We start from the raw sequence: 26510 nt of genomic DNA, 5'->3' as shown, positions 1-26510 counted from the left end.
TTGCTGATTGACACGTTGGATTGACACGGCCTGTGACAGCGCAGCAGCACTTACCTAGCAGTGGTTGTGGACGGCTGGCACGTGTTTGGACTTCGCTAAAGAGCCAACACGGGAGCATGGGTCATCGGAGATCACAGCCTCAGTAAAACCGCTTCGCAGCCTTACTGGGATTCGTTGTGCGTCCGAATCCACGCAGACGCTTACACAGACAGTGCAACTACATCAATTTAATCGTCGACCTTGTCCATCGCGTCACAAAATGATGCACTCAGCAGCAAGGACACTCTCACCTTTCGACAAAACACCGGGTTTTACCACACTGCAATCTAGAAAACGCAGCATTTCCAACAGCAGCAATCCGTACATGGACCTTCTTGTAACCGCCATCTTTGCCAGTGTTGTCTAACTTCTCAGCTCCCACTAAATTTCGTTCTAGGTACGAATACACGGCGACAGACGGCCTTGCTGGGACGGTACTTGTAGCGTTCCAGCCCTTCTAGCACTGCTATGGTTGGAAACAAAAGACCACGACCCTGCCTTTGTGCACAAAACCACGGAGAAAAGAAAATAAAACGCAGAAAACGCTTTCCGGCGCCATATGCAGGGCCGAGCTGTAGTGAAAAACTGGCGTTCCAACAAGGCAGTGGATAATTTTAGTCAATTTCCCTGTATTAGCATGCCAGAGGCCGAGTTCGCCTCTAGGATCACATGTCCATATTGATTTGAATGCGTCCGCATTCTACGACTCCCTTGCAGTGGAAGACCGTGCGTGCCTCCTCTGTCACTATCATCTAGAACTAGGAGTGCTGCCTGCTCTCCGTAACGTAACGCCAATGGGGTCAGTCCTGGAGGTCGTGCAGTGCTAAAATTACAAAGAAATAGCAACAAAAGTACTACAAAGGCCATTTCATTTATGTACAGTGCAGTTGCCTAACACGTAAATGTATCATTTCAAGACGAGTTGCGAAACCTTCCAAGGTGGCTTTCCTGCAATAATTCATGCGCAACGGCGGAGCGTCCCGTCCTGACTACAATTGTAACGTGCAGTGGTGCTATCGCATATCCCCGCATATTCCATGGTTTTGCCTTCCTTAAAGGAACAGAAAGCAGTATTATCTGAGCTAGAGAAAAAAGAAATTGATTATAAGCGCTCCACCATCAGTAGACCAATCGAACTAGCCAAGGTGCAGGAAACACTCGCTAGCGCTTCTACCCTGTTCGAGGGAGGCGTGCCGCCTTCGACGGCAACCTCGCCTTTTCTGACGAACAACGCGTTCGCTCCTTTTCTGTGCAAACCACCGAACCAACTCTGCGGGCCCCATCTTTCTGCCTCGCAAACAGACCTTCGGAGTCCGAATGCGGTTCTTTCTGCACCCTCACCGCGCAGGCGCAGATGTTCGCTGACATTGAACGATTGGCCGTGGGAGCCGCGAAGAGCCCTCGCAGCCGAAAACAGTTTTCGCCGGCTTCTGGAGCCAACGTCCTGAGCGATGCCTTCAGCGACTACAACGGTGAGCTCTCCAATCTACGCTACACATTTTCCCTGCATTGCCGCAAACTATATCTAACGTAGGTTAAAATATTGAATTATGGTATCTGACTGGCAAGAACCACGATATCGTTATGCCGCAACCAATGAAACTAACAGACAATTAAGCCAAGGAAAGCATAGTGGACGGTATTGGTTGCTTTTTTTAAAATTGTAGTGCAATAATTATGACGTAACTCGACTTAAGATGAACGAAAAAGTCCCCTTTCCTTCGGTGTGATCCGAGCTCGATGCTCTACCAATTAAGCTATGATGAAGAGCGCTCCGTCGTCCACTTTGCAGAGGCGTAGGCAGAATTTTTTCTCGTCGGGGCGAGGTGGGGGCATTCCCTTGATCTGAAGTGAGGACCGGGCAGGCAGATGTGGTCGAGTGTCGTTTTGTACTTTGTAAGTTTGTATACCATGGCAAAAAAAAAACTTTCGAGGAGAGAGGGGGGGAGGGAGACGGGCCAGGTGTGCCATTCCCTGGCTACGCTATATACTGCCACTTGGTAGGTATTTATGTGCGTTTAATCCCTGGGCGTGTGAGCCAGCGCCACTCGTAGCCGAGGCGGTGCGTGTGGAACACATTTTGCCAGAGGGTATCAGAGACTCCACCGTCAGTGGGTTCGAATCCCACCGACGGAAAGGGTGCTTTTTCGTCCACTTATCTGGTTATTTAGCCTGGTTATGTAGGAGGAGGAATAAACTTTATTAGGAACCAGCAATTTAAGTGCCTTGGCCTAGGCCTCCCACGTGGGGACGTCGAGGTCTTGCCTCTTCGCCGCCTCGCGGGCTTGCTGGATGGCCCATAGCTGATCGTCGAGGTGGGAGCTGCGCAGGGCAGAGCACCATCTCGACGAGAGGGTCTCGGTAGTAACATTCTGGTACTGGACAGGACATTCCCACAGCATGTGAGGGAGCGATGCTACCTGTGTCTTGCATATCTTACAAATGTTCGTAGTGTATATGTCGGGGTAAATCTTGTGATATCGGGAAAGTGACGGGTAGGAGTTCGTTTGTAGCAGGCGTAAGGTAGTGGCCTGAGCTCGGCATAACTTGTGGTTAGGTGGAGGGAAGATTCTTCGGGAAAGGTAAAATGACTTCGTAAGGTCATTATAACTGGTGAGACGATCGCGGTCAACGCCCTCACCTATGCGGCCTCCGGCACGGTTGACTAGATCTCGTGCAGCGGAGTGTGCTACCTCGTTGAGGTTGGTGAGATGCGGGTGGACGTCGCCTGCGTGCGCTGGGAACCAGACGAGAGTAACTTGGTTTTCGTGTGTACGAGTCGTTTGGTGTAGAATGCGCAGTGCTTGAGGGGAGACTCTTCCTTTGGCATAGTTGCTGATGGCTGTGCGAGAGTCGCTTACAATTGTATGACAGTTCGGATTAAGCATAGCTAATGCTATGGCGACCTCCTCGGCAGTTTCGGCATTTGGAGAGATGACGCTGGCTGCATGACGTAGCGTTCCGCCAGTGGTAGTTATCGCCGCGAAGCGATGTCCGCCCTTGTATTCAGCCGCGTCCACAAAGCTGACGCCGTTTGTTTCTCCATAAGCTTTCATAAGGGACGTTGCCCACGTTGCCCGTGCCTTGCGCCGTTCCTTGTTAAATTCGGGATGCATGTTCTTCGGGATTGGGTCGACGTGTAAACGGGCTCGGAGGCTCCCTGGGATTGAGTGCTTATCCCCGTGCTGTCGATGATAGTTGATGCCGAGTTTATCCAATATGTGCCTGCCAGTTTCAGTAAGTGTGAGCCTCTCTAGGTGTGAACGGCGTTGGGCCTCAATCAGTTCGTCGAGAGTATTGTGCACACCTAATTGAAGTAAAAGGTCTGTGCTTGTGTTGGTCGGCAGTCCTAGGGCAAGTTTGTGGGCACTGCGGATGATGATATTGAGTTTTTCCTTTTCTGCCTTATACCAATTGTGGAAAGCGGCTTCATATGTGATGTGCCAGATGACGAAGGAGTGAACGAGGCGAATGAGACTATCCTCCTTCATGCCCTGTCTCCTGTTTGTCACGCGTTTGAGGAGACGCGATGTGTTTGGCGAAGGATCTTAGTGACTGCCGTGGCGTTCGCACCGTTTGACTCGATATTCATGCCTAGGATCCTGATGTTTGATACCACTGGCCTGGTTATGTAGTTCTGATTATTTATTCTGGTGTATGAAAAAACATGTCGCTGGCTATACTAGTTGCCAATGTTTTCTTTTTAATTACTCTTTCCACTTCGCACTACCGGCCAGCGTAAACAATGAAGAAATACAAGTTTCATTTCTTCGTTCCTGGAAATTCCGAAAAAAAAGATAACGGATGCAATTAAAAGCGCGACTTTGGCCACCTGTCAGCGTCACGCGGTAAAACGTGACGCTGACAGGCCACTGACTCCTAACACCAAGACCCACCTACCATCCACGTATCGCTAAAGCTCTCGATAACAAGACAGCCATGCACCAAGCCACAGACATACCGCGGCTGAACGATCTCGTTTCAGCCGATAAGGCGACAACTGTCGATACAGCGTCGGCTGGAGTTTACGTTCACACCCTTGTTTTTCGCATAGTTGTCCTAGAACAATGCGGCGTTATCAACGCGGGGAAAAAAGAAAACATGTGCGGAAAAAAATATCGATTGCAAAGAAAATATACGCCCTTCATCTGACGTTCAACATCGCGGAAGAGAACGTAGCCCTTGCTTCCCATGTGATACAGCTGGGAACTGCTGGCAGCCACGACCGCTCTGAGGTCCTCACTGTGACCTTATAGCGGTCATAGATGAGTTGCAAAAAAGAATCCGTTGCAGTACCATCTGTACGCATGTACAAGAAGCAGCCAACGGCCACCATTGTGCATGAGTAGTCCCGTGCGTTTTACCGGACATGCATACCACCTGGATCACACAAAACGTTCACATCGAAATGAAACGTCTATCTCCCGACCATACTTCTTTTCACTCGCACGAGCACCGCATTCTTGCGTATTCTTTTTATTTGTTTTCATGCACAATGGCGGCTCAGTCCAATGTTGCTTGAACTTTTCGGGGCTTTTTACAGTGTTGCTGGCATTTACGCAACTCGTCTATTGTACTCAGTGGTCATTGTAGTCCGCCGTTCATGCCATGACCACTGTCGCGGTGAAACGACACTGTGAAACCACGACCACGGTAGTCGTGACCAAAGTGAGGCGGTGACGACTAATCGTCGCTTGGCAACAGCCATCTATCTTCTCCCATTTCTTCCTCCTCAACTGAAGGGTAGCCAACCGGACCCACTGAAACGCTCCTTACGCCATTCCAATATTTCTACATGTTTCCTTATCCGTATATTTTCCATATTTTTGCATAAGTTTTCCATACGTTCACAGCTTTGCCAGCGTTGTCGACAACAGTACGAATGTAGGGAAGTATACAGTATTCGGATTAGCGCGCGCACACGAGAGACAGCTGTCCGTAGGAAATCCTTCTACGCGAATATTTTATTTCCTGCGCAGCGACAGCAATGTGTCTACGTCTCTTTGTCTCTCCTCATCTTGAAAGCCATCCAGAAAGCACTATATCATGCGGAAACAAAAATAAAATTGTCTGAAATGCGGATAGCCGACAGGCCGCATACATCGACACGCGGCCCTAATTCAACCTAAGCCTAACGTTCGGACGAGGCATTTGGTCATTTTTCGTACACGCACTTTCCTCTAATAAACGTTGGATGATTGCGCATCACCCGGTCCTCCCACTCGGCTAGGCATTTAAACAAATAAAACACCCGAGTGACAGGTGTGCTGTTGACGTGAAATTGTAGGAACCCCAAATAAATAAGTAAACGGAATTTCCTGGGCGCTGCTGAATTACCATGCCTATGAGACACGGTCTTTGTGCTTTGTTGCGTAACAGCACATTCTTGCATACCTGCAAACTGTTCGCGTTGCTATGGGACGCTGTCATTTACGGCTGTACTAGGAAAGACTGTTCAATCTGGCGACGGACACGTAAGTGTGCTTTAAGAACGCGATTAGGGCGCGTATTTGCCGTAGCGTTCCGCCCCGTTATTTCAATAAATCGTTCTTATCATTCGACATGTCGAATGCGCAATCTGTAAGTGATAGCGACGGCGCGCCAGCTCGCGAGTTATGTCGGGCCCAATTAGGCCAAGGCAAAAATGTGCTATTTTAATAATAATAATAATATCTGGGGTTTAACGTCCCAAAACCACGATACGATTATGAGAGACGCCGTAGCTGAGGGCTCCGGAAATTTCGACCACCTGGGGTTCTTTAACGTGCACCTAAATCTAAGTACACGGGCCTCAGTCATTTCCGCCTCCATCGAAAATGCAGCCGCCGCGGCCGGGATTTGATCCCGCGACCTTCGGGTCAGCAGTCGAGCACCATAACCACTAGACCACCGTGGCGGGACAAAACGTGCTATTTTGAAACGCGCTGGTTGATCTTTTTTTTTTCGGCAAGTGCGATGCGTGGGGTTATAATCTTCGTAGAACCTACTCAGCCTTCCTGATCTGATTTTCAAATTACAAGTATATTTGCATATAGCAGATTCTGATTTTACTATAGATCAGTTTACTAACGTTGCGGACAGTAGACAGGCCTTCATCCCTCATATATATATATATATATATATATATATATATATATATATATATATATATATATATATATATATATATATATATATATACATCTGCGTGCGAGTGTGTATCTATCTATCTATCTATCAACTGGTTTAGGTGTGATGGCCAACAAAAGTTCATTGTGTTACAGCGCGACAAAACGAGCAAGAAATCTAAGGCACACACACGACAGGGCACAGCGCTCACTATCAATTGAATTTTTTTTCAATAAAAATTAAAAAATAAGAGTAAAAAGATCAGTTCACAGTCAGCGCTGTGACCTGTCGTGTGCGTGCCTTCGATTTTTTTCCTCGTTCTTGTGGCGCTGTAACACAATGAACCAGTACCAACAAGTCCAATTCACTGTACTCCCAAACAAAAGTTTTACAGCGAAAGCTGTTATGAGATCATTTCACCGGCCGTTTTTGGCGCCGTAGTTGTCCGCCGCCGCCGCCGGTGTCCGTAACCAGTATCGCTCGAAATAAGAAAAAAAACGAAATAAGAAAAAAATCCAGGATGGAACGAGGTTCGAACCTGGGCCCTCTGCGTGGGAGCCCAGTATTCAACCTCTGAGCCATTCTGGTGCTTGGAAGTGCTATGCAAAAAGGTCCTATACAGACTTCATGTCGGGAAGGAATCACATTAGCATATGCAATATAGCGTGGTAGAGGAGTAAAATAAGCACCAAGTGTCACACAACGCGAATTCTGTAACCAGGCGTCACACAATGCTAATTGCGCAATGAGTAGGTTGTTGAATGCTTCCAACCCATTACAAAGGACTCTGCCATAATTCTTCATCGTCGTCAGGCACAGCATCAACAAAGTGCGCATAATGCCTTACATGCGTTTAGCAGGTACCGCGGCTTCGTAGAATGACGAAAAATGGCCCAGTGCCTGCTGCCCTACTTCTCAAACATTACAATGATTTGTAGCGTAGTGGGTTCCTCGCAAGTGCACTTGTAGTGGTTGCCAAGGAAGCCCATAAGCGCATGATCCATTTCCTCGGGGTCTCAGATAAATTACAGTGATTTAGAGCGTAGTGGGTTTCTCGCAAGTGCACTTGTATTGGTTGCCATTGAAGCCCATCAGGGCATGATCCATTTCCTCGTGGTCTCAGTAAAATTACAATGATTTAGAGCATAGTGGGTTCCTCGCAAGTGCATTTGTATTGGTTGCCAAAGAATCCCATAAGCGCATGATCCATTTACTTGGGGTCTCAGTAAACTTCTTCACCTCACCCCGTCTCTCTCCCACGGCAACGTATGTTATACAGCATGACGGGAGAGGGAAATAGCAACCGGGCGTCACCCAATGCAAATTACTTAACTGGTGGGCCGTTTAAAGCTTCCAACCCATTACAAAGGGCTGAGCCATAATTCATCATCATCATCAGTAGTCGCGTCAACAAAGTGCACATAATTCCTTACAGACGTGCGGCTGGTGCCTCGCTTCTCCGCAGAATGACGAATAATGGCTTAGTAGGTGCTTCCCAACTTCACAAAAATTGTGATTTATGGCGTAGTGGGTATCTTTCTAGTGTACTTGTATTGTAGCCACAAGAGAGCTGACAACGGGCTCTAGAAACGCCGCTCCTCCAGCTTTCGCTGTGACTGTGCTGCGGTTTCAGCGCAGGCCTGGCGATTTTTTTTAATGTTGGCAGATCTGCCTTGCTTAACTATTCGTAATAATACTGGCCCTCGTGTTATCCGAAGAGGTCTGAGACTGCAAAAGAACAAACTACTTAGCTGTTCCCATAATGCTACCTTTCTGCTTTTAACAAACCAGACCTTATAACGCGTTGTACTGTCGTACCATCGAATGCTGTAAATGCCATTATGTAAACACTGCTCGATAACAGTATCGAGAACGCTGTACATTATTCGCGAATTGCCCACATAAATATTTGGCATTCGATTCTATTCGCATTCGATTCGGTCTTGAAAACCCATACCGTTCGCACAATTCTAGCAAATTCTATCAACGAACAAGGAGAGACCGAAAGCACACGATTTTTGAGGCCTCAGGAAGTTAACTAGCATGCTGCCCCGCGTTGCAGAAATATCAAAGTTAATTTACATCTACGTCACAGCGGTGTAAACGCGCTGAGACATGCATAAGTTTATACAGAAAATACGCCGCTGTATTTCCTGCGGTCCTATTATTATGCGCGGGCATCCTGTTTGAGCGTCACGTTAACTTATGCGCACCGGAAATCTAGGGCTATCTGTAGAGTATTTTATTTTCGCAGTGTGGTTTTCTGGGCAAGTTGGTACACTATGACGAGGTGAAGGGTTCCAGCACGTAACAACGCGAGCACAAGAAGTGGCGCACAGCACAAGGCTGGACCTACAGCTAAATTTTATTAAAGGAAAACTATTAAAAGAAAGTTCTAGGGAATAAGCTTTAGCATGTAAGTCCGGCCTTTTCCGTACGTCTCTTCTTCTTGTGCTCGCGTTGCTACGCTCTGGAACCCTTCACTTTGCTATCAGTAGAGAACGGCAGAAAGTCGAGATAGTTGGCAGGGATTCAGCATGCAAGCAGGTAAGGCGTGTAAACTCTGACACAAGAGAATATAACAAGAACATGTTGATACTGCGCAAAATGGTTACAACCAGAGATGGCAAAACTATTCATAAGACGTAATTATATTACTAATTACTTTTGTAGAATGTTTTGAATTGTAGTTTAATTAGGTTACAAATTACCGCTGGCTAGAAATAATGTCATTACATACAATTACCTTTGAAAAGTAATAAAATCACCTTGAAATTACTTTAACAAAAATTCCTCGTTGATGCAATGACTCATGCACACTTGATTTACAGCACATATAGAGCGAAATCTCAAAGAACTTGGATGCATCGCACAAGCAGCTGTCTCGTTCCCACGCTTGAGGTTCGGAACTGAAATTAAAGTGTCCTTGTTATTTTTCTTTCATTATTTAGTCAATTTTATATGCAACAAGGGAAGCGGACGTGTTATATTTTAGTCAAAAGCGATTGAGAAAGTCATGTGCAATTTTCTTGAACTTACTCGCTTGAAACAATTCATTCAGATTACTAAATTACCAGCCCACAAAAGTAACTCATTAAATGCCCTTTCCGCAATACGTAATTTAATTAATTTATAATCTCATTACTGTAACGTCATACTGTCAAGTCTGTTACAATTTCACACTGCCAAGTATGAGTTACCTTCTGTTTCGTAGCAACCATTTTTCACAGTCCAACATGTCCACCAACTTGCTCCTACAAGATGTTTTGATAACAAGCTGATAGTCGGCGTTTGTGCCGTTTCGTTCTGCCGTGTCCGTGTTCTCACGCCTTAACTTCTTTCTAAGGCGAAAGCCTTAAGGTGTCCCCGTCGGCGGCGTCCACACGAGTGATGCGAAAAATCGTCATCACGTGATGACGTCACCCATATGACGTCACCGTGACGTCACAGATCGCCAAAATTCGGGCCGTCATCCTGGCGTCACAGCAATTTCATTAACGTCACATGATGAAGTCATCACGCGACCTCGCAGCTTGGTCAAAGGTGGGCCGATCACGGAGGCAGTGAAAAACTAGGTGAGGTGCCTCCGATCTTGGAGGCAGTGGCAAAAGACGTTAGATGTGGAAAGCTTTCGGAGGGTGGCGGGGCAGGATCAATACATCGACTGATAAGAAGGTGGATTTTGCCTTCCAGTCGTTTTAGGTGAGTAAATAAGGGACCCTGTGAGTTTTTTTTTTTAATTATGAAGTCATGTGCGCTTCAATCTGTCTACAATAAACGCGGGCATGCAAATGTTACACGCGCCACGTGCGGTCTGTTAGCTTCTCTGCACCAGACGTTCACAAAGTGCGCTGGTAACGAAAATAGCTCGACCTTATCCGCAGCAATTTCCGGCGCTCGTTTAATGACTGCAGTTCGTTGACTGAAGGCCACAAAGACAGCGAATGGAATGCCCGGCAATAAAATATGCCTTGCCACTTTCACTTTTTATTTTCTTATTTTTTCAAGCGCACGAGCGCTCATGATGTTTTTACGTAGAACCCGCACCGTGAGCGTATCCGCTGTTTTAGACAAAGCCTCGAAAACGCACTCAGTTGATTATTCATAGGCAGCCCGTTTCAATTTAGACAAAGGTTTCAAAATATATGGGGCAATAAATTTTTTTACAATGTAGATATTTTTTATTGGATGACCGATGAACTGTGGTCTTCAAAAAGTGCACATTTTGTCTGAAAAAGAAAAATACGTGTATTTATATTTTAGTTCAATGCATTACAGGAATAAAATTGAAATTGATGCTCAGTTAGAGTTAGACCCTGGGATTACCTTCATTAGAAAATGTGAGATGGTATTTCTTGTGATAACATTGTGTGTGCATTATTTATTATTCTTTTGCTGTTTCTCACGCTGAACTATGTGCAGAAGTATCGCAAAAGTGTTCATGTCATTGCACCGCCTTTTACAAAATTTAATAGTGTCCGGTCCCTTAAATGTGCACCGGTATGTCCTTCCGTCGTGTCAGCAAAAAGAAGAAAAAAATAAACAAAGGACGGCAAACACGCTTGCTTCAAGCTCTTAACTGTTGCCGCATTGAAACAATATAGAAAAAACATGGCTGATCCCTCTGTCATAGAAATCGGTATAACACGAAAACGAAACGCGTCTTCACAGACGTAGTTGGGCGTTTGTCGTGCATTCTTTCGCCTGAAGCGCGAAGGAATGAATGCTACAGCAACAAATTGTAATATCACGCGAAGAACGGCAAGCAGCTAGAAACTTGCAACACGCTGCTCAAGCAGAAAGGGCGCACGGAAGGAGCATACCCAGGATGAGCGCGAACTAACTGTCACAGTTGTAACTTATTTCTGTGTGAGCAGCGCGCTCCTTTCGCAAAAGCGGCCGCTGCAGTGAGCGAGGTGACCTTCGTGCTCTGAACGCCAACTTTAGGTGAGAGCACAAGACGTACAAACCACCGCCATCACCAGATAAGCGCGCGTGCGAGCGACCACTCCCTGTAGAGGCGCGCGTTCATCCGCGTGGCGCGACGACCTTTAAAATGCGCTCTTCGAGCCCTTCGCGCCATCTCACTAGTAATAACGAAAACACGCTGATGTACCACCGATCTCTGTGTACCGCCACCGGCAAATGGTGTATATAAATAGCTCGCCGTTAGCATGGCAAAGAACGTGCCGTCATTGGCCGAATCGTGTCGCGCCGCGCGCTGCGGATCGACGGGTAGTAAGTTCGACTCCCGGTGATGGAACTTTTTTCTCTTGGCCATCTGTTAGTCTTTATATTTTACAACGTCATATCCGTGACGGAAATACGTCAGTGGAGCCGTGGCGGACCCCGCCATAAAACACTTTCGTGTAAAAAAAATTACTCTAGAAAATCGCATTGCCAATTGTCACTATCTGTCAATGCTAATAGCTTAACGTCGACTCGAGGGCACTCGGTCAGTGTTGTGAAAACGCGCCAAGCACGTCATCGCGCTTGTTCGCACCAAGTAAATATTTGAGGCAGCGACCAGCGTTGTGCAAACGCGCTCCCTTGCGTGAGGGATATTCTTAACGTCGATCCATCCCGCCTGATCATGCTTGCCCCTATGGCAGTGTGGCTACAACAATAAGCCCGAGAGTCTTAAACCCACTGTCCAAACATTTAAAACATTTTACTCAAGCTAAACTTGTTATAACTCACAGATTTCGGTGGCACCGTATGCGAGAAACCCAGAGCCGGCGAGCTCACACAAATGCGGACCACGAAGGTGCGGTCGGTGACACGCGTATTTTGTGTGCGTTGTTTTCCAACACTTGATGCTCTCTCGGCTTACGGGATCATCGTGTTGCCCTCCGAGTCATGCTTGGCTTACCTCGAGAGGCCCAATCTATTCCATTACTCACTGAAGCACACCAGTTGCCCCTAAGGCTACAAGCTGACCAGAGAGCGTTACATCATATCGAGCGCATGCACCGCGCCCCAGATGGCAAAGCACTCATTAATAGGCTGATTCGGCGCCCGCTCTCTCGCATGGGGAAAATAGCGGCTTTGTTTACTGGCATTACTGGCAATTCGGACAAAACCACCTCTGTGACATCATCGAAAGGGCACAGTCAATGCATATTCCCCATTCACCTGTCAATTCCAGGAATACGCAAAAAGTGTGACCAACCTGTTTCGGCACTATTCCAATTAGCCCAGTCACACTTATTTGAAGAATTTGGAGATTACGTTAAAGTATTTACGGACGCATCTGTACGCAGCGCCGGCCTCGGCGCTTCTGCAGCTTTCTTTTGTCCTTCGACAGACATCAGACGAGTGTTTAAAATACCTCACCCGTCATCATCAGTGACTGCGGAACTCGCAGCGATTGATGTCGCCCTTAAGTACGTGCAAGAAGGACTGCCTACATCGAAAGTCGTCATCCTTACAGACTCTCGTGGTGCCCTTAGCAGACTCACCGGAAAAGAGGCCGACAGCCCTATTCTATGCAGTATCGTAGAATCAGCCCACAAAATTCTCTCAAGCGGGATGGCCCTAGCTGCCCAGTGGATACCTTCACACGTGTGCATTGCTGGAAATGAAGAGCTGATCGCCTCGCTTCATCTTGCAATCATGATGACTGTGACTGCCCGGAAATTTCGTCTATGATGGACAACGCTCGTCTGCTTATACGCCGCCACCTCCTAAAGCAGCACCCAGACCAGCGTGTCGCGAACGGATCGTCTTCCCTCCCGTGTTCGTGGTCGTGGCTTGCCTCGTCGTTCCAGAGCACTGTTATATAACTAAGAGTCGGTTCAGTATTGGTGCGCGAACGCTTATTCCGTCAAGGACGTGTGAACAGTCCGTTGTGTGCAGCTTGTGGCTCATGTGAAACACTTGAGCATCTTATAATACACTGTCCCGCGTTTGCTACGCAGCGGGCTTTGCTGATTAAGAATATAAATTCCTCGGACTTAAATTGCGCGACCATCGACGATTACCTCTTTCCGAGAGGTTGTGTATCTCGACGCGACCAGGCCCATCGAGCTCTGCTGACCTTTATGGACCAAACAGATCTGGCCACCCGTCTATAAGCGTTCCTTTTTTTTGTGTGTGTGTGTTTACCTATTTTTGTCCAAGTCTTCGTCAATTTTTTTTCTTCACTTTCCTATCTCCTTTCCTCTTTTTCTCCTCTAACTTCCTTCCTCTGTCTCTTCCCTCCTCCCGAAGAGCAGGCAGGCGTTGTGCCCCTCTTGGTGGCAGTTGCCAGCTTACTCCTCTCCCTCTTTTCTGTGTGTCCTTGTGCTTGTATGTATACAAATCAAATAATAATAATAATAATCTCGATCGTGGGCTTGTCAGCGATCAGCCGTTTCCGATAGGAAAATGTGATTTTTCGTCGATGTGACTTGTCATCTCACATTGCCTCACTTCATTGTTGCCTGGATAAGAACGCATGAGCGTCGATGTTGTTGCCTGTAGCAACTGATGTGTAGCGCTGCTAAGCGCGTGGATGAAGGTCCGATTCCCGGCATGGGAGGAAGAAACAGTTAGGAGGGATAATTGCGCAATGCGAAAAAAAGAAAAAAAAAGAAAGAAAAAAGGTCAGGCATGCTTACGCGAAGCTTCGCTTGTCCCCGTTATCCCGATCGGGCAAGGCTCCTGGATAAGTATGTTTCTTTATGTCAGTCATGTGCACAGTCATCTGCGATTAAAACCTGATAATCAGCCCGCTTGATCTTAAAGGGGTACTGACACGAAAATTTCCAGTTCTCGTTTCTTTGCGTCACATGAAAGGTCGAGCCTTCAAGAGCCTGGAAAAGGTAGTGCTAAGCGCAAGTGCGCCTTAATTACAGTATGTTTTTAAAAACTAGTTTCGGTTCCTGCTGTACCCTGACGTATGAGTTTCTCGTCACGTGCTCGCACAATATATAATGACGTTTCCACGGCCGCTCTGCACCGTGGCTTCGTTGGTCACGCACAAGCGGCCATCTTGGAAGTTTTGGTACTTAACGTCATTAAAGCTAGCCAGACTGCTACGTGAAGTCACCAGAATTTGCACTGTAGCCTGACGTCAAGCTAGTGTCGATGTCGGTAGGAGCGCCATGGAAAAATTGACTTTAATATCAAAATAAAACATCTTATCAGCATTTGCTGAGCTTCACACTTGCTCAGAACCGTCACTGCATACAGGAGATTTGTATGGCGGAGTAAAGTCGCCTTCGAAAGAAGGCGTCAGTACCCCTTTAAAGCAAGGTCGGCGCTGCCGCTGCGCCACCGGCGAGAGCTGGGTGATTGCCTGGAGGTCTAACGCTGTCACCATATCCTATTCCAAAACAGTCGCGCGCAATAGTTATACACCAGAATGGGGAGAGTCTGTTTGCACCACAGTAGCTCGAGGTCACGTGAACCGAGCAGAAACGCCACGTACAATTCGAATGAAAGGCAAGGTTCAGCGTGGCGTTACACGAGTATCGCTATTTCGCCAGTGCCAGTGATTGATCGGCCCGTGTCACTTGGGGTGCCAGTAACCTACGCCGTGCCGCTTTTCGTTTCTTACTATTTCGCCAGCACCACTATCGCTAGGGCCAGGGTCGACAGCGACATGCCAGTCTATCAGTGACGTGATACGTGACGTTTCTGCTAGGGTCACGTGACCCCGAGCTGTTGAGGTGCAGATAGACTTTACAACCAGAACGAAGCATCTCGGTGTCTCCAGTGGTCAGGTGTGGTGGGAAAAAAAATTACACCATCTCCCACTAAAGGGGACCATGAGGCGATGCGAAGCCGGAGCACTTGTACGATCACGTTCCGTTGGCTTTCGCTGGGCATGCTACCGACCTCGCGTCGTGGAACGTGAAGAGGAACACTACGCGCGTCGTGTCTTCCCTCTAGCATGGCCGTTAATTCTCACAGGGCGTGCGGGGAACGTCAACAGGCGCGCGAGGAAGAGGCAAAGTAGGAGAGGAGAGAGAGGGGGAGGGGACGCGAATGCGCTGGCCCTCATCGCGGCGCTGCGCAGGAGAGAATTTCGGCATGTCGAGCCCGCATTTCAGAGGAGCCAACCGAGGCAAGCGCTGGACTGAGAAGAGGTTCTTGATGGAAAAGGAAAATAGAAAGGTGGGGGAGTACGCGCGCAGCGCCCTGCCATTTGAAGGAGAGGAGACTAGAGGAGGAGAGTAGCGTATGCGCCGTGAGAGCAGAAGCGAGAACGCAGGAGAAGCGCAAGCAGGCGCAGGTAGAGAAGTGGAGAGTAACGCGCAGCTGTTGGAGAGAGGGGAGGAGGAGAGTCGCGCATGCGTAGTGTGAGTGCGGACCACAACGCTGCGTGCGGATGACCACGCCGCCTTACATACCCCCGAGCAAGAGATACTTCGCATCTAAAGGTTACCGTCCCCTATCCTAAGCTCAACGGATCAAAGGCTAACACGCTACGCATGCTTCAGACGGGGTCCTACCCCTCTAGGGGATTTCTGCGCATGCTCCACTCCGACACTGATCCACTCTGCTCAGATTGTGGCGCTCAATTTTGCTGATTAAATCACGTGCTCTGGCAGTGCGCTGCGTTGCAGGAGTTTAACAAAGAAGAAGTCTGGGCGAACGTCATCACAGACCCCAGACAAAACGTCCAGCTCCTGGCTGTCTAGAGGGCCCGTGAACGAGCGTAGAGGCATGATCTCTTCGTTCCGCCATGGGACTAGCCAACGACTGAGTACGGACCTACCTAGTAGGCCCCCTTACCTAGGTTCTCAGGACCTCAGTAAAGTTCTTTACTACTACTACCGGCCACCGTGTAGGTCGGGTATCGCGTTTCAAGCGTTGGGCACAAGTTAGATTCAGTCCCTGAACATAGTATCTGCACGCTGTTTTTGCACGCGTGTGAGTGTGCGTGCACGTGTGTGACGCCAACGACCAGATACGTCGCCTATCGGATGCCCGTCTAACAAGCTAACAAAAATGCCATTCGGATTTCAAGGGCACCTAAACTACCGACAGACGTTCTCGTGCTCCTCTCCGTGCCTTCCCGCTATCCCCAGCGGCCGTCGTGACGTCACCTGTCCGATTAAGTGATGTCACGAGCAACAGATGTCATCGAGTGGACGAACAAGAACCTGTTTTGTGCTAGGAGGTGCGCACGCTTCCTGCTCTTTCTCCTAGCACGGCGAGGAGGAGCACTCGGAAAGGTGGAGAGACGAGCTGACGAACGTAGCGTAGCGAAGGAAAGAGCGAAACGAGCAAGGGGCCGCGTACGATCATCAAACGCATGTAACTCCGATAGCGCTCGCTGTAGACTCGGGCACAACTGGGACGCCGCAACTAAATTTCGAACTCTCGGTCTGTTAGCAAGGGTCATCTAAGATGCGCATTGTAGCCCGTAACTTACGGAAATGACGCCGCTTTGAGTGTGCGCCCTTCGCCGTAAGCACCCTCACTTTGAACTGCCGACGACAATGGGAAACCGCATATCAATCATTTTCCACGAACGGTATTGTCGGCGGTCGGCGCGTTGCACAAAGCGCGCGCATAAAGGTAGACCTCGCGCAAACACTGACAAAAGGAAAGCCTCCTCCCAGGGGCTCTTCACCTCTGCGGCGAAGCGTTTGAACCATGTTTTTCCGTGTAGATATATTGTAAGGTGAACGACCAAGCACGTCAACGCCGCATCTCTTCCTGACGTATACCCGGCGTCGGTATATAGGAGGAAGGCGATTATTTTCGTCGTATCCGGCAATAATGTTTTACACTGACATTCGTTGAGAGCATTTCCATCTGGTTTTCGAGTACTTCGTCCGGGTTCACGCCTCGTGTGTGCTTCGAGGATGTGAACGTGCACGTGTCGCGTTCACTGACTGACACCAAAGTGAAACAATAAATCAATTTAGACAATAAATTAGTCTTTCAGAACTCTATTGTCGTTAATTTCGCCATCGTAGGTTAATATAGCAGTTGAAAATGAAGGTCAAAGTTCTATGTTTGAATTCCGCGCCGAAAATTGAGCACTTGAACGTGATTGTGACGTCACAACATTAATGAGAACCAACAGACAATCAAACCAAGGAAAGTATAGGAGACGTTATTTGTGGTAATTATGATATAAATCACACTTAAATCATAATTCATAATCACATAGCATCACTCACACATCACATGATTCAATCAAATATTGTCATAATCTCATTTATATCGCAGTTTCTACAAATAACGTCCCCTATACTTTCCTTGATTTGATTGTCCGTTGGTTCCCATAATTGTTGTGTCTAACAAAGAAAAACGAGCCCTTAAATCCCCTTCTTTCGTTCATTCTGTGTGACGTCACGAATTTCAAAGTTATTTTGCGTACTTTGGCCACATTGCTTCAGCGAATTTATCTGAAACTTGCTACGCTAAGACCTTGTGTCTTAGGTGCAACCTTGTGTTTTAGGTGCATTTTTAGGTGCAAATGATTACGTAGGCCCCTAGCAGAGACCGCTAAATCTATGGCGTCATGGCGAGCTGGTGCGAGAACTTCGAGGCGGCGTCGCCACATGTATTTTCTTTTTGCCCATTTTTCTAGCTTACCAAGCGCCTTCTCGCGGTGGAGTGGTGCTCTCGGTATTGTGAAATTGCAATTCACCGATACAAGAAAAAAGCGTTTCTTTCATTAGTATCCCTTCGAAAGTGTTATAGACAGATAGGTTGAGAATGGTGATACATACATACATACATACATACATACATACATACATACATACATACATACATACATACATACATACATACATACATACATACATACATACATACATACATACATACATACATACATACATACATACATAGATAGATAGATAGATAGATAGATAGATAGATAGATAGATAGATAGATAGATAGATAGATAGATAGATAGATAGATAGATAGATAGATAGATAGATAGATAGATAGATAGATAGATAGATAGATAGATAGATAGATAGATTTTATACACGTGGATGTACGCAGGAATTGGTCGATCGGTAGACAGATAAACGGGACACTCGTAGACGAAGAACGAAAACAGCGCTAAACACGGGACGAGAAGAGGACACAAACGCGGCGCTGAACATACAACCAATGTTTATTGCAAAAACAGTGCAATCTATAGGACACAGGTATCTGCGCAGAAACACGAAACATAAGCCAAAGTCACATACATGTGATAAAGGCCAAACGGCGAACATTATCAAGAACCTGCCATATCAGTGGACCCCAGATATCTAATTTCACAGCCATGAAGCGAAATTGAGGGTACGCTAACACAAGAGACATCGTGCTGTTTAATGTGAAAGGCTTAGCTTATCTGGATCGGGACACTGGATTGATGGATGAATAGATGGATAACGTTACTGCGCGAAAACACGACATATTGCGACCGAGAGATGCCCTTGAAGCGGGATCTAGATTAATGTAAGCCGTCTGGGTTTTTTTTTTTTTTTCACACATATACTTATTGCTCAGTAAACGAACTGTTTCTTTTTTTTTTTTTTGCCTTCCAATATAATCGAAACATTGTCGCCGCACCTTCGGCATATCACTCACGGCATTTATCATGCTGCTCATCAAAACGCTACCGCCAGACTGATCCAATCACGGCAGATCAAGAATGTGTTGGAGACAGCGTTTGCGCATACTGGCGGGATGGAACCCCCATCTCGAGAGCGCATTCTAAACTTCCAAAGCCCGCATTCAATTACGAAAAGTTGTAATGAACCTCGCTAGATGGAGCGGCCGTCGCAGTTTAGAGATCACCATAGTGATGAAGAACTATCGATGATACTACGATAGTTCAGTCACTATCGTAATATCGATGGTAAAAAGAACTATCGATAGCGCTATCGATAATCTAGTTCGAAGGTACTACCGATAACATAAAATAAACCGCGCGAACTCATTGCAGCATAAACTTGGTCCCCCAAGTGTGTGGAGCAGTAGGAGATGCCTGAAGGGCAAGAAAGTTCACATGGTTGCGCTCATTCACCAGAATTCTTGGCTGACACATGACAATTAAGTTGAATTATTCAGGTGTGCAGGAAACGAGACCGTTACTTTTGACGGCACTGTGCGGCTTCAAATTTATAATGCATTTCTGATTTCAAAATAAAAATATAAAGAACTTAGTGCGTTAATTGTAAGGTGTGAATGGTTACTTTTGCATATCAATTGATTGATGAACATATTCCCACATTTTCACTGCTGAAATCATTTTTATTTCGCCCAAAAATTGCTCATAACTTGAGTAAACTCAGTATTCCTGATAGTGGGCTATCGCAAATGCTTTTTGCCAATATCGCCAGCCAGTAACAGCATAATTATTCACAGCACTGTTGATAGTAATCTCCGTATTAATACTTTACCAACGGTACTATCAATCGCACTATCGATAATATTATCGATAGTTTCTTTGCACAATCGATAGTTAACAAAAAACTATCGATGCTATGGATAGTCGATTTTCCGATAGTTTTGCATCACTAGATCACCAACGTGATCAAGAGAGTCGGCCTAAAGGGGTTGCAATCCCGGGCCCCCGATTTTCAAGGCTCGACCATTCGAAAAATAGCTGTTTCCTTTGCACGTTGGCATATAAAAACAAGGCACGCTACCACATACACACCCACACTTCTATTCATTTACGAAAGCCTGCACGGCATGTCGCTGCGGCACTTAGATTAATCGTTAATTTGTGGCGTATCGATGATTAGTACACATATCAACGTGGAAATCAGTTAATAACTGTTGAATATTATTAATAAACAATTTATAAATTCGATTACTGAACCCTAGAATGCTGTGTCTATTTTAGCGCTGATTAGTAGATGTAAGGCGTGGGCTTCGAAGAATTCACCGTCTTAAACCAGATAGCGCCATCGCCTTAACTTGGATCCCGAAGGCGTAGCTAGCCCGCTGGTCCCGAAATTTCACAATCCAGGTTTTGGGTAATCGCGCTGTAACGTACTTGTACTGACTGGACGCAACACAACACGGAGCGCAAACTAACAACAGTTGTTATAATAACAATAAAGCGCTTGAAGGACGGGGACACAGCAAGAACACAACGCGAGCGCTATGCTGTATCCCTGTCCCTCAAGCGCTTTGTTGTTACTTGTCACACCAACAAGGTGGAACATCAGCATTGAACAGGCGTTAGTTTCCGCTCCGTGTTGTGGTGTGACCGGTCCGTCCAAGTACATTACAGCGCGCTTACCCAAGACCATGTATATTACAATAAACAATTTAATAAAGAATAATAAAGAACTGGCCCCTATGTCTGCTCTTCACAATCCTGCACGCCTGACGACTGTGGAATCCGTGACGCCAATGTTCAAAGAAAAAAAAAAAACATTCCATAGACTAGTTAATAGTCCGTTATAAGGACGTATGTTATGAGAGGCGCTGGTTATGACCATTTGTGCGTTTTGAGGAGGGAGAAATTTTTCCTCGTGCAGAAGTTTCGCTGTCCATAAATGTGAATCTATGTGCGGATTGTCACATTCACTGACACATATCTAGAAAATCGAGCACCTCAAAATAAAACAAGGAAGGTTCTTTAAAGAACACACTTCTTTCAAAAACAGGAGCTGCGCAGATTCAAGACGAAAGAAACTGTCATTTACAGAACGTATAGAAACTTCAACTGAACATGATAATGATTTTCGTGAATAGACAAAGTGTTGAAAGCCGGTGCCGCGTGTCCTTTTGCGTCTTGATTGGCCCAGTTATTTACTCGCGCTGAGAAAACCTACACATCACGCCCACCAGTAATTTCCACAAATAAAAGTTACAATCGTAACTTAGAGTTCAAAACTCGCTGAACCAAGTAGCAAACATTGCTTAGATAAAGTTCACTCGACCTTCGAATGTTGTATAACGAATTTCCATCTTTCTCTCGCTCTTTTTGTGGTAGACACAATATTAATGAGAACTAACAGACAATAATGACAAGTATAGGGGATGCTATTTGTAGTAAATACGATGTATATGTGAAGAAACTAAAGTGGACCAAAATATAACTTTCCGCCGGCAGGGACAGAACCTGCAACCTTCGAATAACGCCTGCGATGCTCTACCACTGAGCTACGGCGGCGGTCATCCTCCCGTCCACTTTATGGGTTATATATGTGCATTTAAACCTAGGAGTGGTAGCGCCGATCGCAGCCATGGCGGCGAGTGTGGAACACTCTTTTTTCTGCTTGTTCGCGTCACGTAACACGTAATCTTTTTACGAGCTGGCAGCTGACCAATAACCCCTCGCATACTACCTGAAGGCATCAAGACTGCCAGAATGAGACCCTCGCTATGAATGAAAGAAAAAGGATGACTTTCGAGGGTTGTTTTTTTTTGTTGTTAGACACAATATTAACGAGAACAGACAATAATGCCAATGGAAATATAGGGGATGTTATTTGTAGTAATTACAATGTAGATCGTCTTTACTTTCTTCACATCTACGTCGTAATTACTACAAATAATATCCCCTCTACTTTCCTTGGCATTATTGTCTGTTAGTTCTCATTAATATTTTGTCTAACAAAGAAAAACGAGCCCTTAAAAGTTATCCTCTTTCCTTCTTTCTGTGCTGTTTGTTTAAGTCGTATACATTCGGGAGTGAAACGATTCCTGGCATGAGTTGGTATGGCTATAGATCCGCTTATACCCAGGACAGTCCTCCCTTCGCTCTACATGCTAGAGATTTTTGTTTAAAGTCCATTCTAACCAATTCCCTAGTGTTTGCTCAAGCCAAATACATCCGGGAGTGCAACAATTCCTGACAGGGCTTAGCATGGTTATAGCTCCACTTATATACAGGACAATTCTTCTCCCCGTGCTAGGGAGTGTTGGTTAGGTAAAGGTCACTCTACCAACGAATTGTCGCCTTATATCCAGGACAATTGTCATCCCTTTGTTCTACAAGCTCAGGATTATAGTCCCCCATTCTTAACGATCTTCAAGCAAACTTCGATGAACTTAACGCTCTTTGCAAACACATCAGCAGAGTTAAAGATTTTACGAAGTTAACTACTAACAAAATAAATAATGAATCTTCTCTTCACCACCTTTACAGGTATAATTAATATTTTGCTGAAACAAGATTTTACGAGGTTACTACTAACTAGATGAATAATGAAGCTTCTCTTCACCAACTTAGATATAATTAATATTTTGCTGAAACACCAACAGAGAATCAACAGAAACCACGCTGTCGACTTAGCGACGGTTCTATTGCGCAGTTTCATATAGTCCTGCGCTTCACATGCAGAACAATTTAATGAGACAGCTGCGCTGCCCGACTCGAGCAGCTGTCATGGCTCCACGACGCACGGAGCGCACCCCAAAAATGCGTTCACATGTTGTAACCAGAGACGAACGCGCGGCAAGCTCTTTCCGGCGTTCTTTCCTGTCCTCCTCGTCTTTATGGATGGATGAAAAAAAACTTTATTCACGTCCTGTACAGGGTGTTGCCACCCGCCTGGCTAGTCACATGTTGAGACCGGGTGCTGTGCGCTAGAGCAGTTGACTGCCACTCGGAATGCGCGGGTTTCATTTCGGCTCGAAGCGTGATTGCTTAACTTTTTAGATGCGAAGCATCTTATAGCGGAGTTCATACCGGTGGTGGTGGCGTGCGGCGTGACCCACCCTTACTGCGCATGCGCGGACCCCCTCCACATTCAGTCTCCCCCTTTCCACTCCCCCTTCCCATTTCCCATCCCCTCTCCACTCCCCCTTTCCCCCACTCCCACTCTTCACTCCCCATATCCCCTCCCCTCTCCTCTTTCCCTCTCCCCTCCCCCCTCTGAAACGCGGGCTCGACATGCCGAAACGCTGCTTCGCATCGCCTCATGGTCCCCTTTAGCAGGAGATGGTGTGATTTTTAACAGCGGGGCTGTGTAAGCTTCGCAAAACTTTATTGTCGTCCCGCATTAACTGGTTGAGTGAGGAGTAGCCACGTTAAGAGAGGGGGAGCCCAGCTTAGCTACGCCAAGGCACACAAAGCTAAGAAAGGAGCATAGCATAGTTAGCGAGGGGTGCGAAGTGGAAGTGAGGGTGAGGAGGAAGGAAAGCCTGAGGGGAGAGGGTAAAACATAGCATAGCCATGTATACATGGCTATGCTATGTTTCTAGCTATAGCTACAGCTATATATGACTATGCTTTACTATGGTAAAGGGTCGGAAAGGGAATTGAGGGTGAGGAGGTGTGATGTGAGGGTCCGAAGGAGGGAAATGAGGAGGGCGTATGGTAAAGCATAGCATACTCTTGCACAGTATATTATATCAAGAGGGGGTAAAGGGAAGTTATAGTGAGGAGGAGGAAAAATAGGGGGAGGGAAGGCCACGAGTTGCGCTGTTTTCTGAATTGTTTTCATTATTGGCGTCTATCGAGATTTTTCGGTCATCGACAATGCCACCGACACCGGTGACGTAGATTCGTGATGCATGCCTCCGACATGCGAAAACGTATACCATGCCATTGCCGCAATGCGCGGAGGAAAAAGAAATTAACGTGAAACATATACGTAAGAAGTTTTCCCTCAATCTAGGCACTGATGACCATTCTTTAGAACTGGTCATTGATACAATAGGGTTGCTTCGTGGCCGCCACGGTGTAAAATACAGTTTTCGACTTGTTCTGCCCATGCCGATTTATTCATGCCGCATGCCAAATCGCGATAATAACTCGACAAACACATGTCCATCCGAAACAAATATCCTCCCCGCACGTGTAGATCTCAGCATCCCGCAAAAGCTATAAAAACATCCCGTCGAGCATTTTTTATTTTATTTTCAAAATTTCCGCTCTCGCTCAGAACCCGAAAGTAGATGGTCGCTGTGCTATTGACGCAGGTTGCTCCGTAGATGTAGCGTAAAAGAAAAGCAGAATCATAAATTGACCCGAACGAACACGCGGTTCACCTTTTAATGGGGCGCCGTTTTTCCAGTACAAAAAGTGCCGCTTAGAAGAGCTCGCAAACATCCGGCGCAGGCGCAGCTGTTGATGTACGTACTACTTCCGATATCATTCACAGTTAGCTCTCAGTCGATAACGTCCTACGCGATTCCCGCACCAGGAAAACACACAAGTCGCACGCGTTCAACCGCCGCCGCACGCAGGCTCGAAAAACACAAAGCGACACGAGACCAACAAGCTCCCCCGATTCGTGTCGCCACCTGGCGGCTAGCCAATCCGATCCGGAGGAGGCGCGCGGTACAAAACGGCACGCGGGCGCTCCGAAACCTCAAACAAGCTTTCAAAAGGGCGCGCGCGACACTAGGAAGCGCACAGCTGACACTAGGCCTAGCGGCCGTAAACAGTAGGACGTGCGCGCTCGCTTGAAGCAGACGACGCTTGGTCATACAGCGATACTTACCTGCGCTGCTCTGTATCGCTTTCCGTTGTTTCGCTCCTCTAGCCTGCCATAATAATCTAGAGGTGTCGTAATCGTAATCACACCCTTATCTTCGCCGTGGGGGAGCGAGATCATGAACAGAGGTCTTATCATCGCGCCCAAGGCGAGGTCGTTGCCGGCGTCTCCCCGGCAATTGACGCGACCGGGAGTACGCGACGAGAAGCGACCGCATCCGGACAGTGAGGACGCCATGCAGGTTCGACAGCGGATCATGAAAGTGGCGCGCCGGCTTGGACTGGTGTTCGGTGTGCGTTCCCGGTCGACGGCAGAGGAGACCCTGGTGATGAGGTCGTCGCTGAGGAAATCGCCGTCAGCGACGGCCGGGACCCGGTCGACGAACAAGACCAAGAAGACAGTGCGCTTCGAAGACACGGTAACGGTGAGTGTCGCTCGTAGCTGCTTATCAAACAGGTTTGACATTGGGCTAGTTGGTAATCCATCTTCAAGAAATCAACGCACGAGCGGACTTTGCCCTTGTCTTAGTTCTTTATTCGTCTGTTGTCCACTCGTGCGCTGTTTTTGGAGGATGGTTATCAAAGTTGACCACGAATGTTGAACACCGGCCCGGGAGACCTCATGCTGAGCTTCAAAGTGGCCTCAAACTAACTCATCAGCGTCAGCTTGTTATAACTCTACTACATGACCCTATGATCTCCTATTTACTCTGTCCTATGCGAGCTGATTCTATTTTGGTCCTCCAACTTGATCACACCACCTACAATCTCTGCCGTCCTTGGCTGCGTTTCTTATCCCTTGGTGTCCGTTCCGTCGCTCTCATTGACCATCGGTTTTCTCTCCTGCGCATTACGGGACGTGCCGAGGCACATTTTCTTTTTTTCTCTAACTGTCAGCTAGTATATCATCTACCGGGTACCTGTTTGTCCTCTCATTTAGATTGATTTGTTTCACTAACGAGGTTGAACTGTAAACACTTATCAGTGTCGTGTTCACTTTCTGACACGGTCCAGGAACATCCCTGCTGAGCATCCTGATGTTCCGTAACAATTGCCAACCAGCCAGAAGGCCAGTTGATTCGCACTTGGCCAAGCAGGTCTGCCGTCTTATATAGGAATTTCTGACAAATCTTGTCATTGGAAATATTCGGGCGTCGCATCGAATCCCTACTCGATTCCTTATTTGCTGATGAGCGCTGATTCGCGGCGTATTCGCGCAGTAAATCTTCAGCTAGGAAGTCGTGTTGACTCAAGATTTTGAAAACCTTCGTTGAATGAGTTGGTGGTAATTCGTATTAGAAGGATCTTTAAGAAGGCAGTCAAAGCGCGACATCTTACTACTTTCATGACACTCTATAGAAAAACAAATGTTACCTGTATTGTCGCCTATGTAACTTCCTTTAAATATATACGTTAACTCTCTTTTGGAGAGTTCGCGCGTCCCACGAAACCCAGAAGGGAGTATTAGGTTTCGAAAGTGAGTTAACGAGTTATCTTTAAAAGGAGTTATTTATGTGACAAGTCAGGACTAACCGAAAAGAGTGATAATGTTTCTTTTCTTGGCGTGCGTGTGTTTTTATGCCGGGTGTGCTCGCGCATATGTCTGCCAGTATGCGATCGTGCGCGCATTCATGCTCATATTTATTTATTTATTGATTGATTTATTTATTTAGTCTATACTGCCGACTTCTATGTTTGATAGCGCGCGCTTCCTCGTGCGCATCTTCGTTGGTTTTTTTTTTTTTTTTTTCGTGAGCCAATGCTGCGCCAACGCAGTTTCGGGGATACCTTGTTCCTGGTATAGCTATCTCTTTTATAGCGTAGCTGTACAGACTATTTTACGTGCGGGCTTCGGTGCCGCCATATTGTTCTGTTAACCTCGCCATTTTTTATCTTTGACAATGAAACGAATAGCGATACGGTAGACGCGTACGCATGAAAGCGGTTGGGTCGGTGCATTCGACGTTTCATGATCGTAGTGATTCACGACGCGATGTACCAGAATA

At 46.8% G+C, this 26510-nt stretch overlaps 1 protein-coding gene across 1 annotated transcript in view; it reads left to right on the top strand.

Moving 5' to 3' along the window:
• Window positions 1-24388: 24388 nt before the first annotated feature.
• The window catches only part of LOC119402139 (uncharacterized), a 44930-nt gene continuing 42808 nt past the window's right edge, over window positions 24389-26510 (top strand). Inside the window, exon 1 of the mRNA XM_037669261.2 lies at window positions 24389-24929. Within this exon, the coding sequence (XP_037525189.1) occupies window positions 24624-24929 (306 nt within the window). The 5' untranslated portion in view covers window positions 24389-24623. The remainder of the gene's footprint in view (window positions 24930-26510) is intronic.

This window comes from Rhipicephalus sanguineus, chromosome 8, assembly GCF_013339695.2.
Source record: "Rhipicephalus sanguineus isolate Rsan-2018 chromosome 8, BIME_Rsan_1.4, whole genome shotgun sequence".
Lineage (NCBI taxonomy): Eukaryota > Metazoa > Arthropoda > Arachnida > Ixodida > Ixodidae > Rhipicephalus > Rhipicephalus sanguineus.
This window is presented reverse-complemented; position numbering and strand designations above follow the sequence as displayed.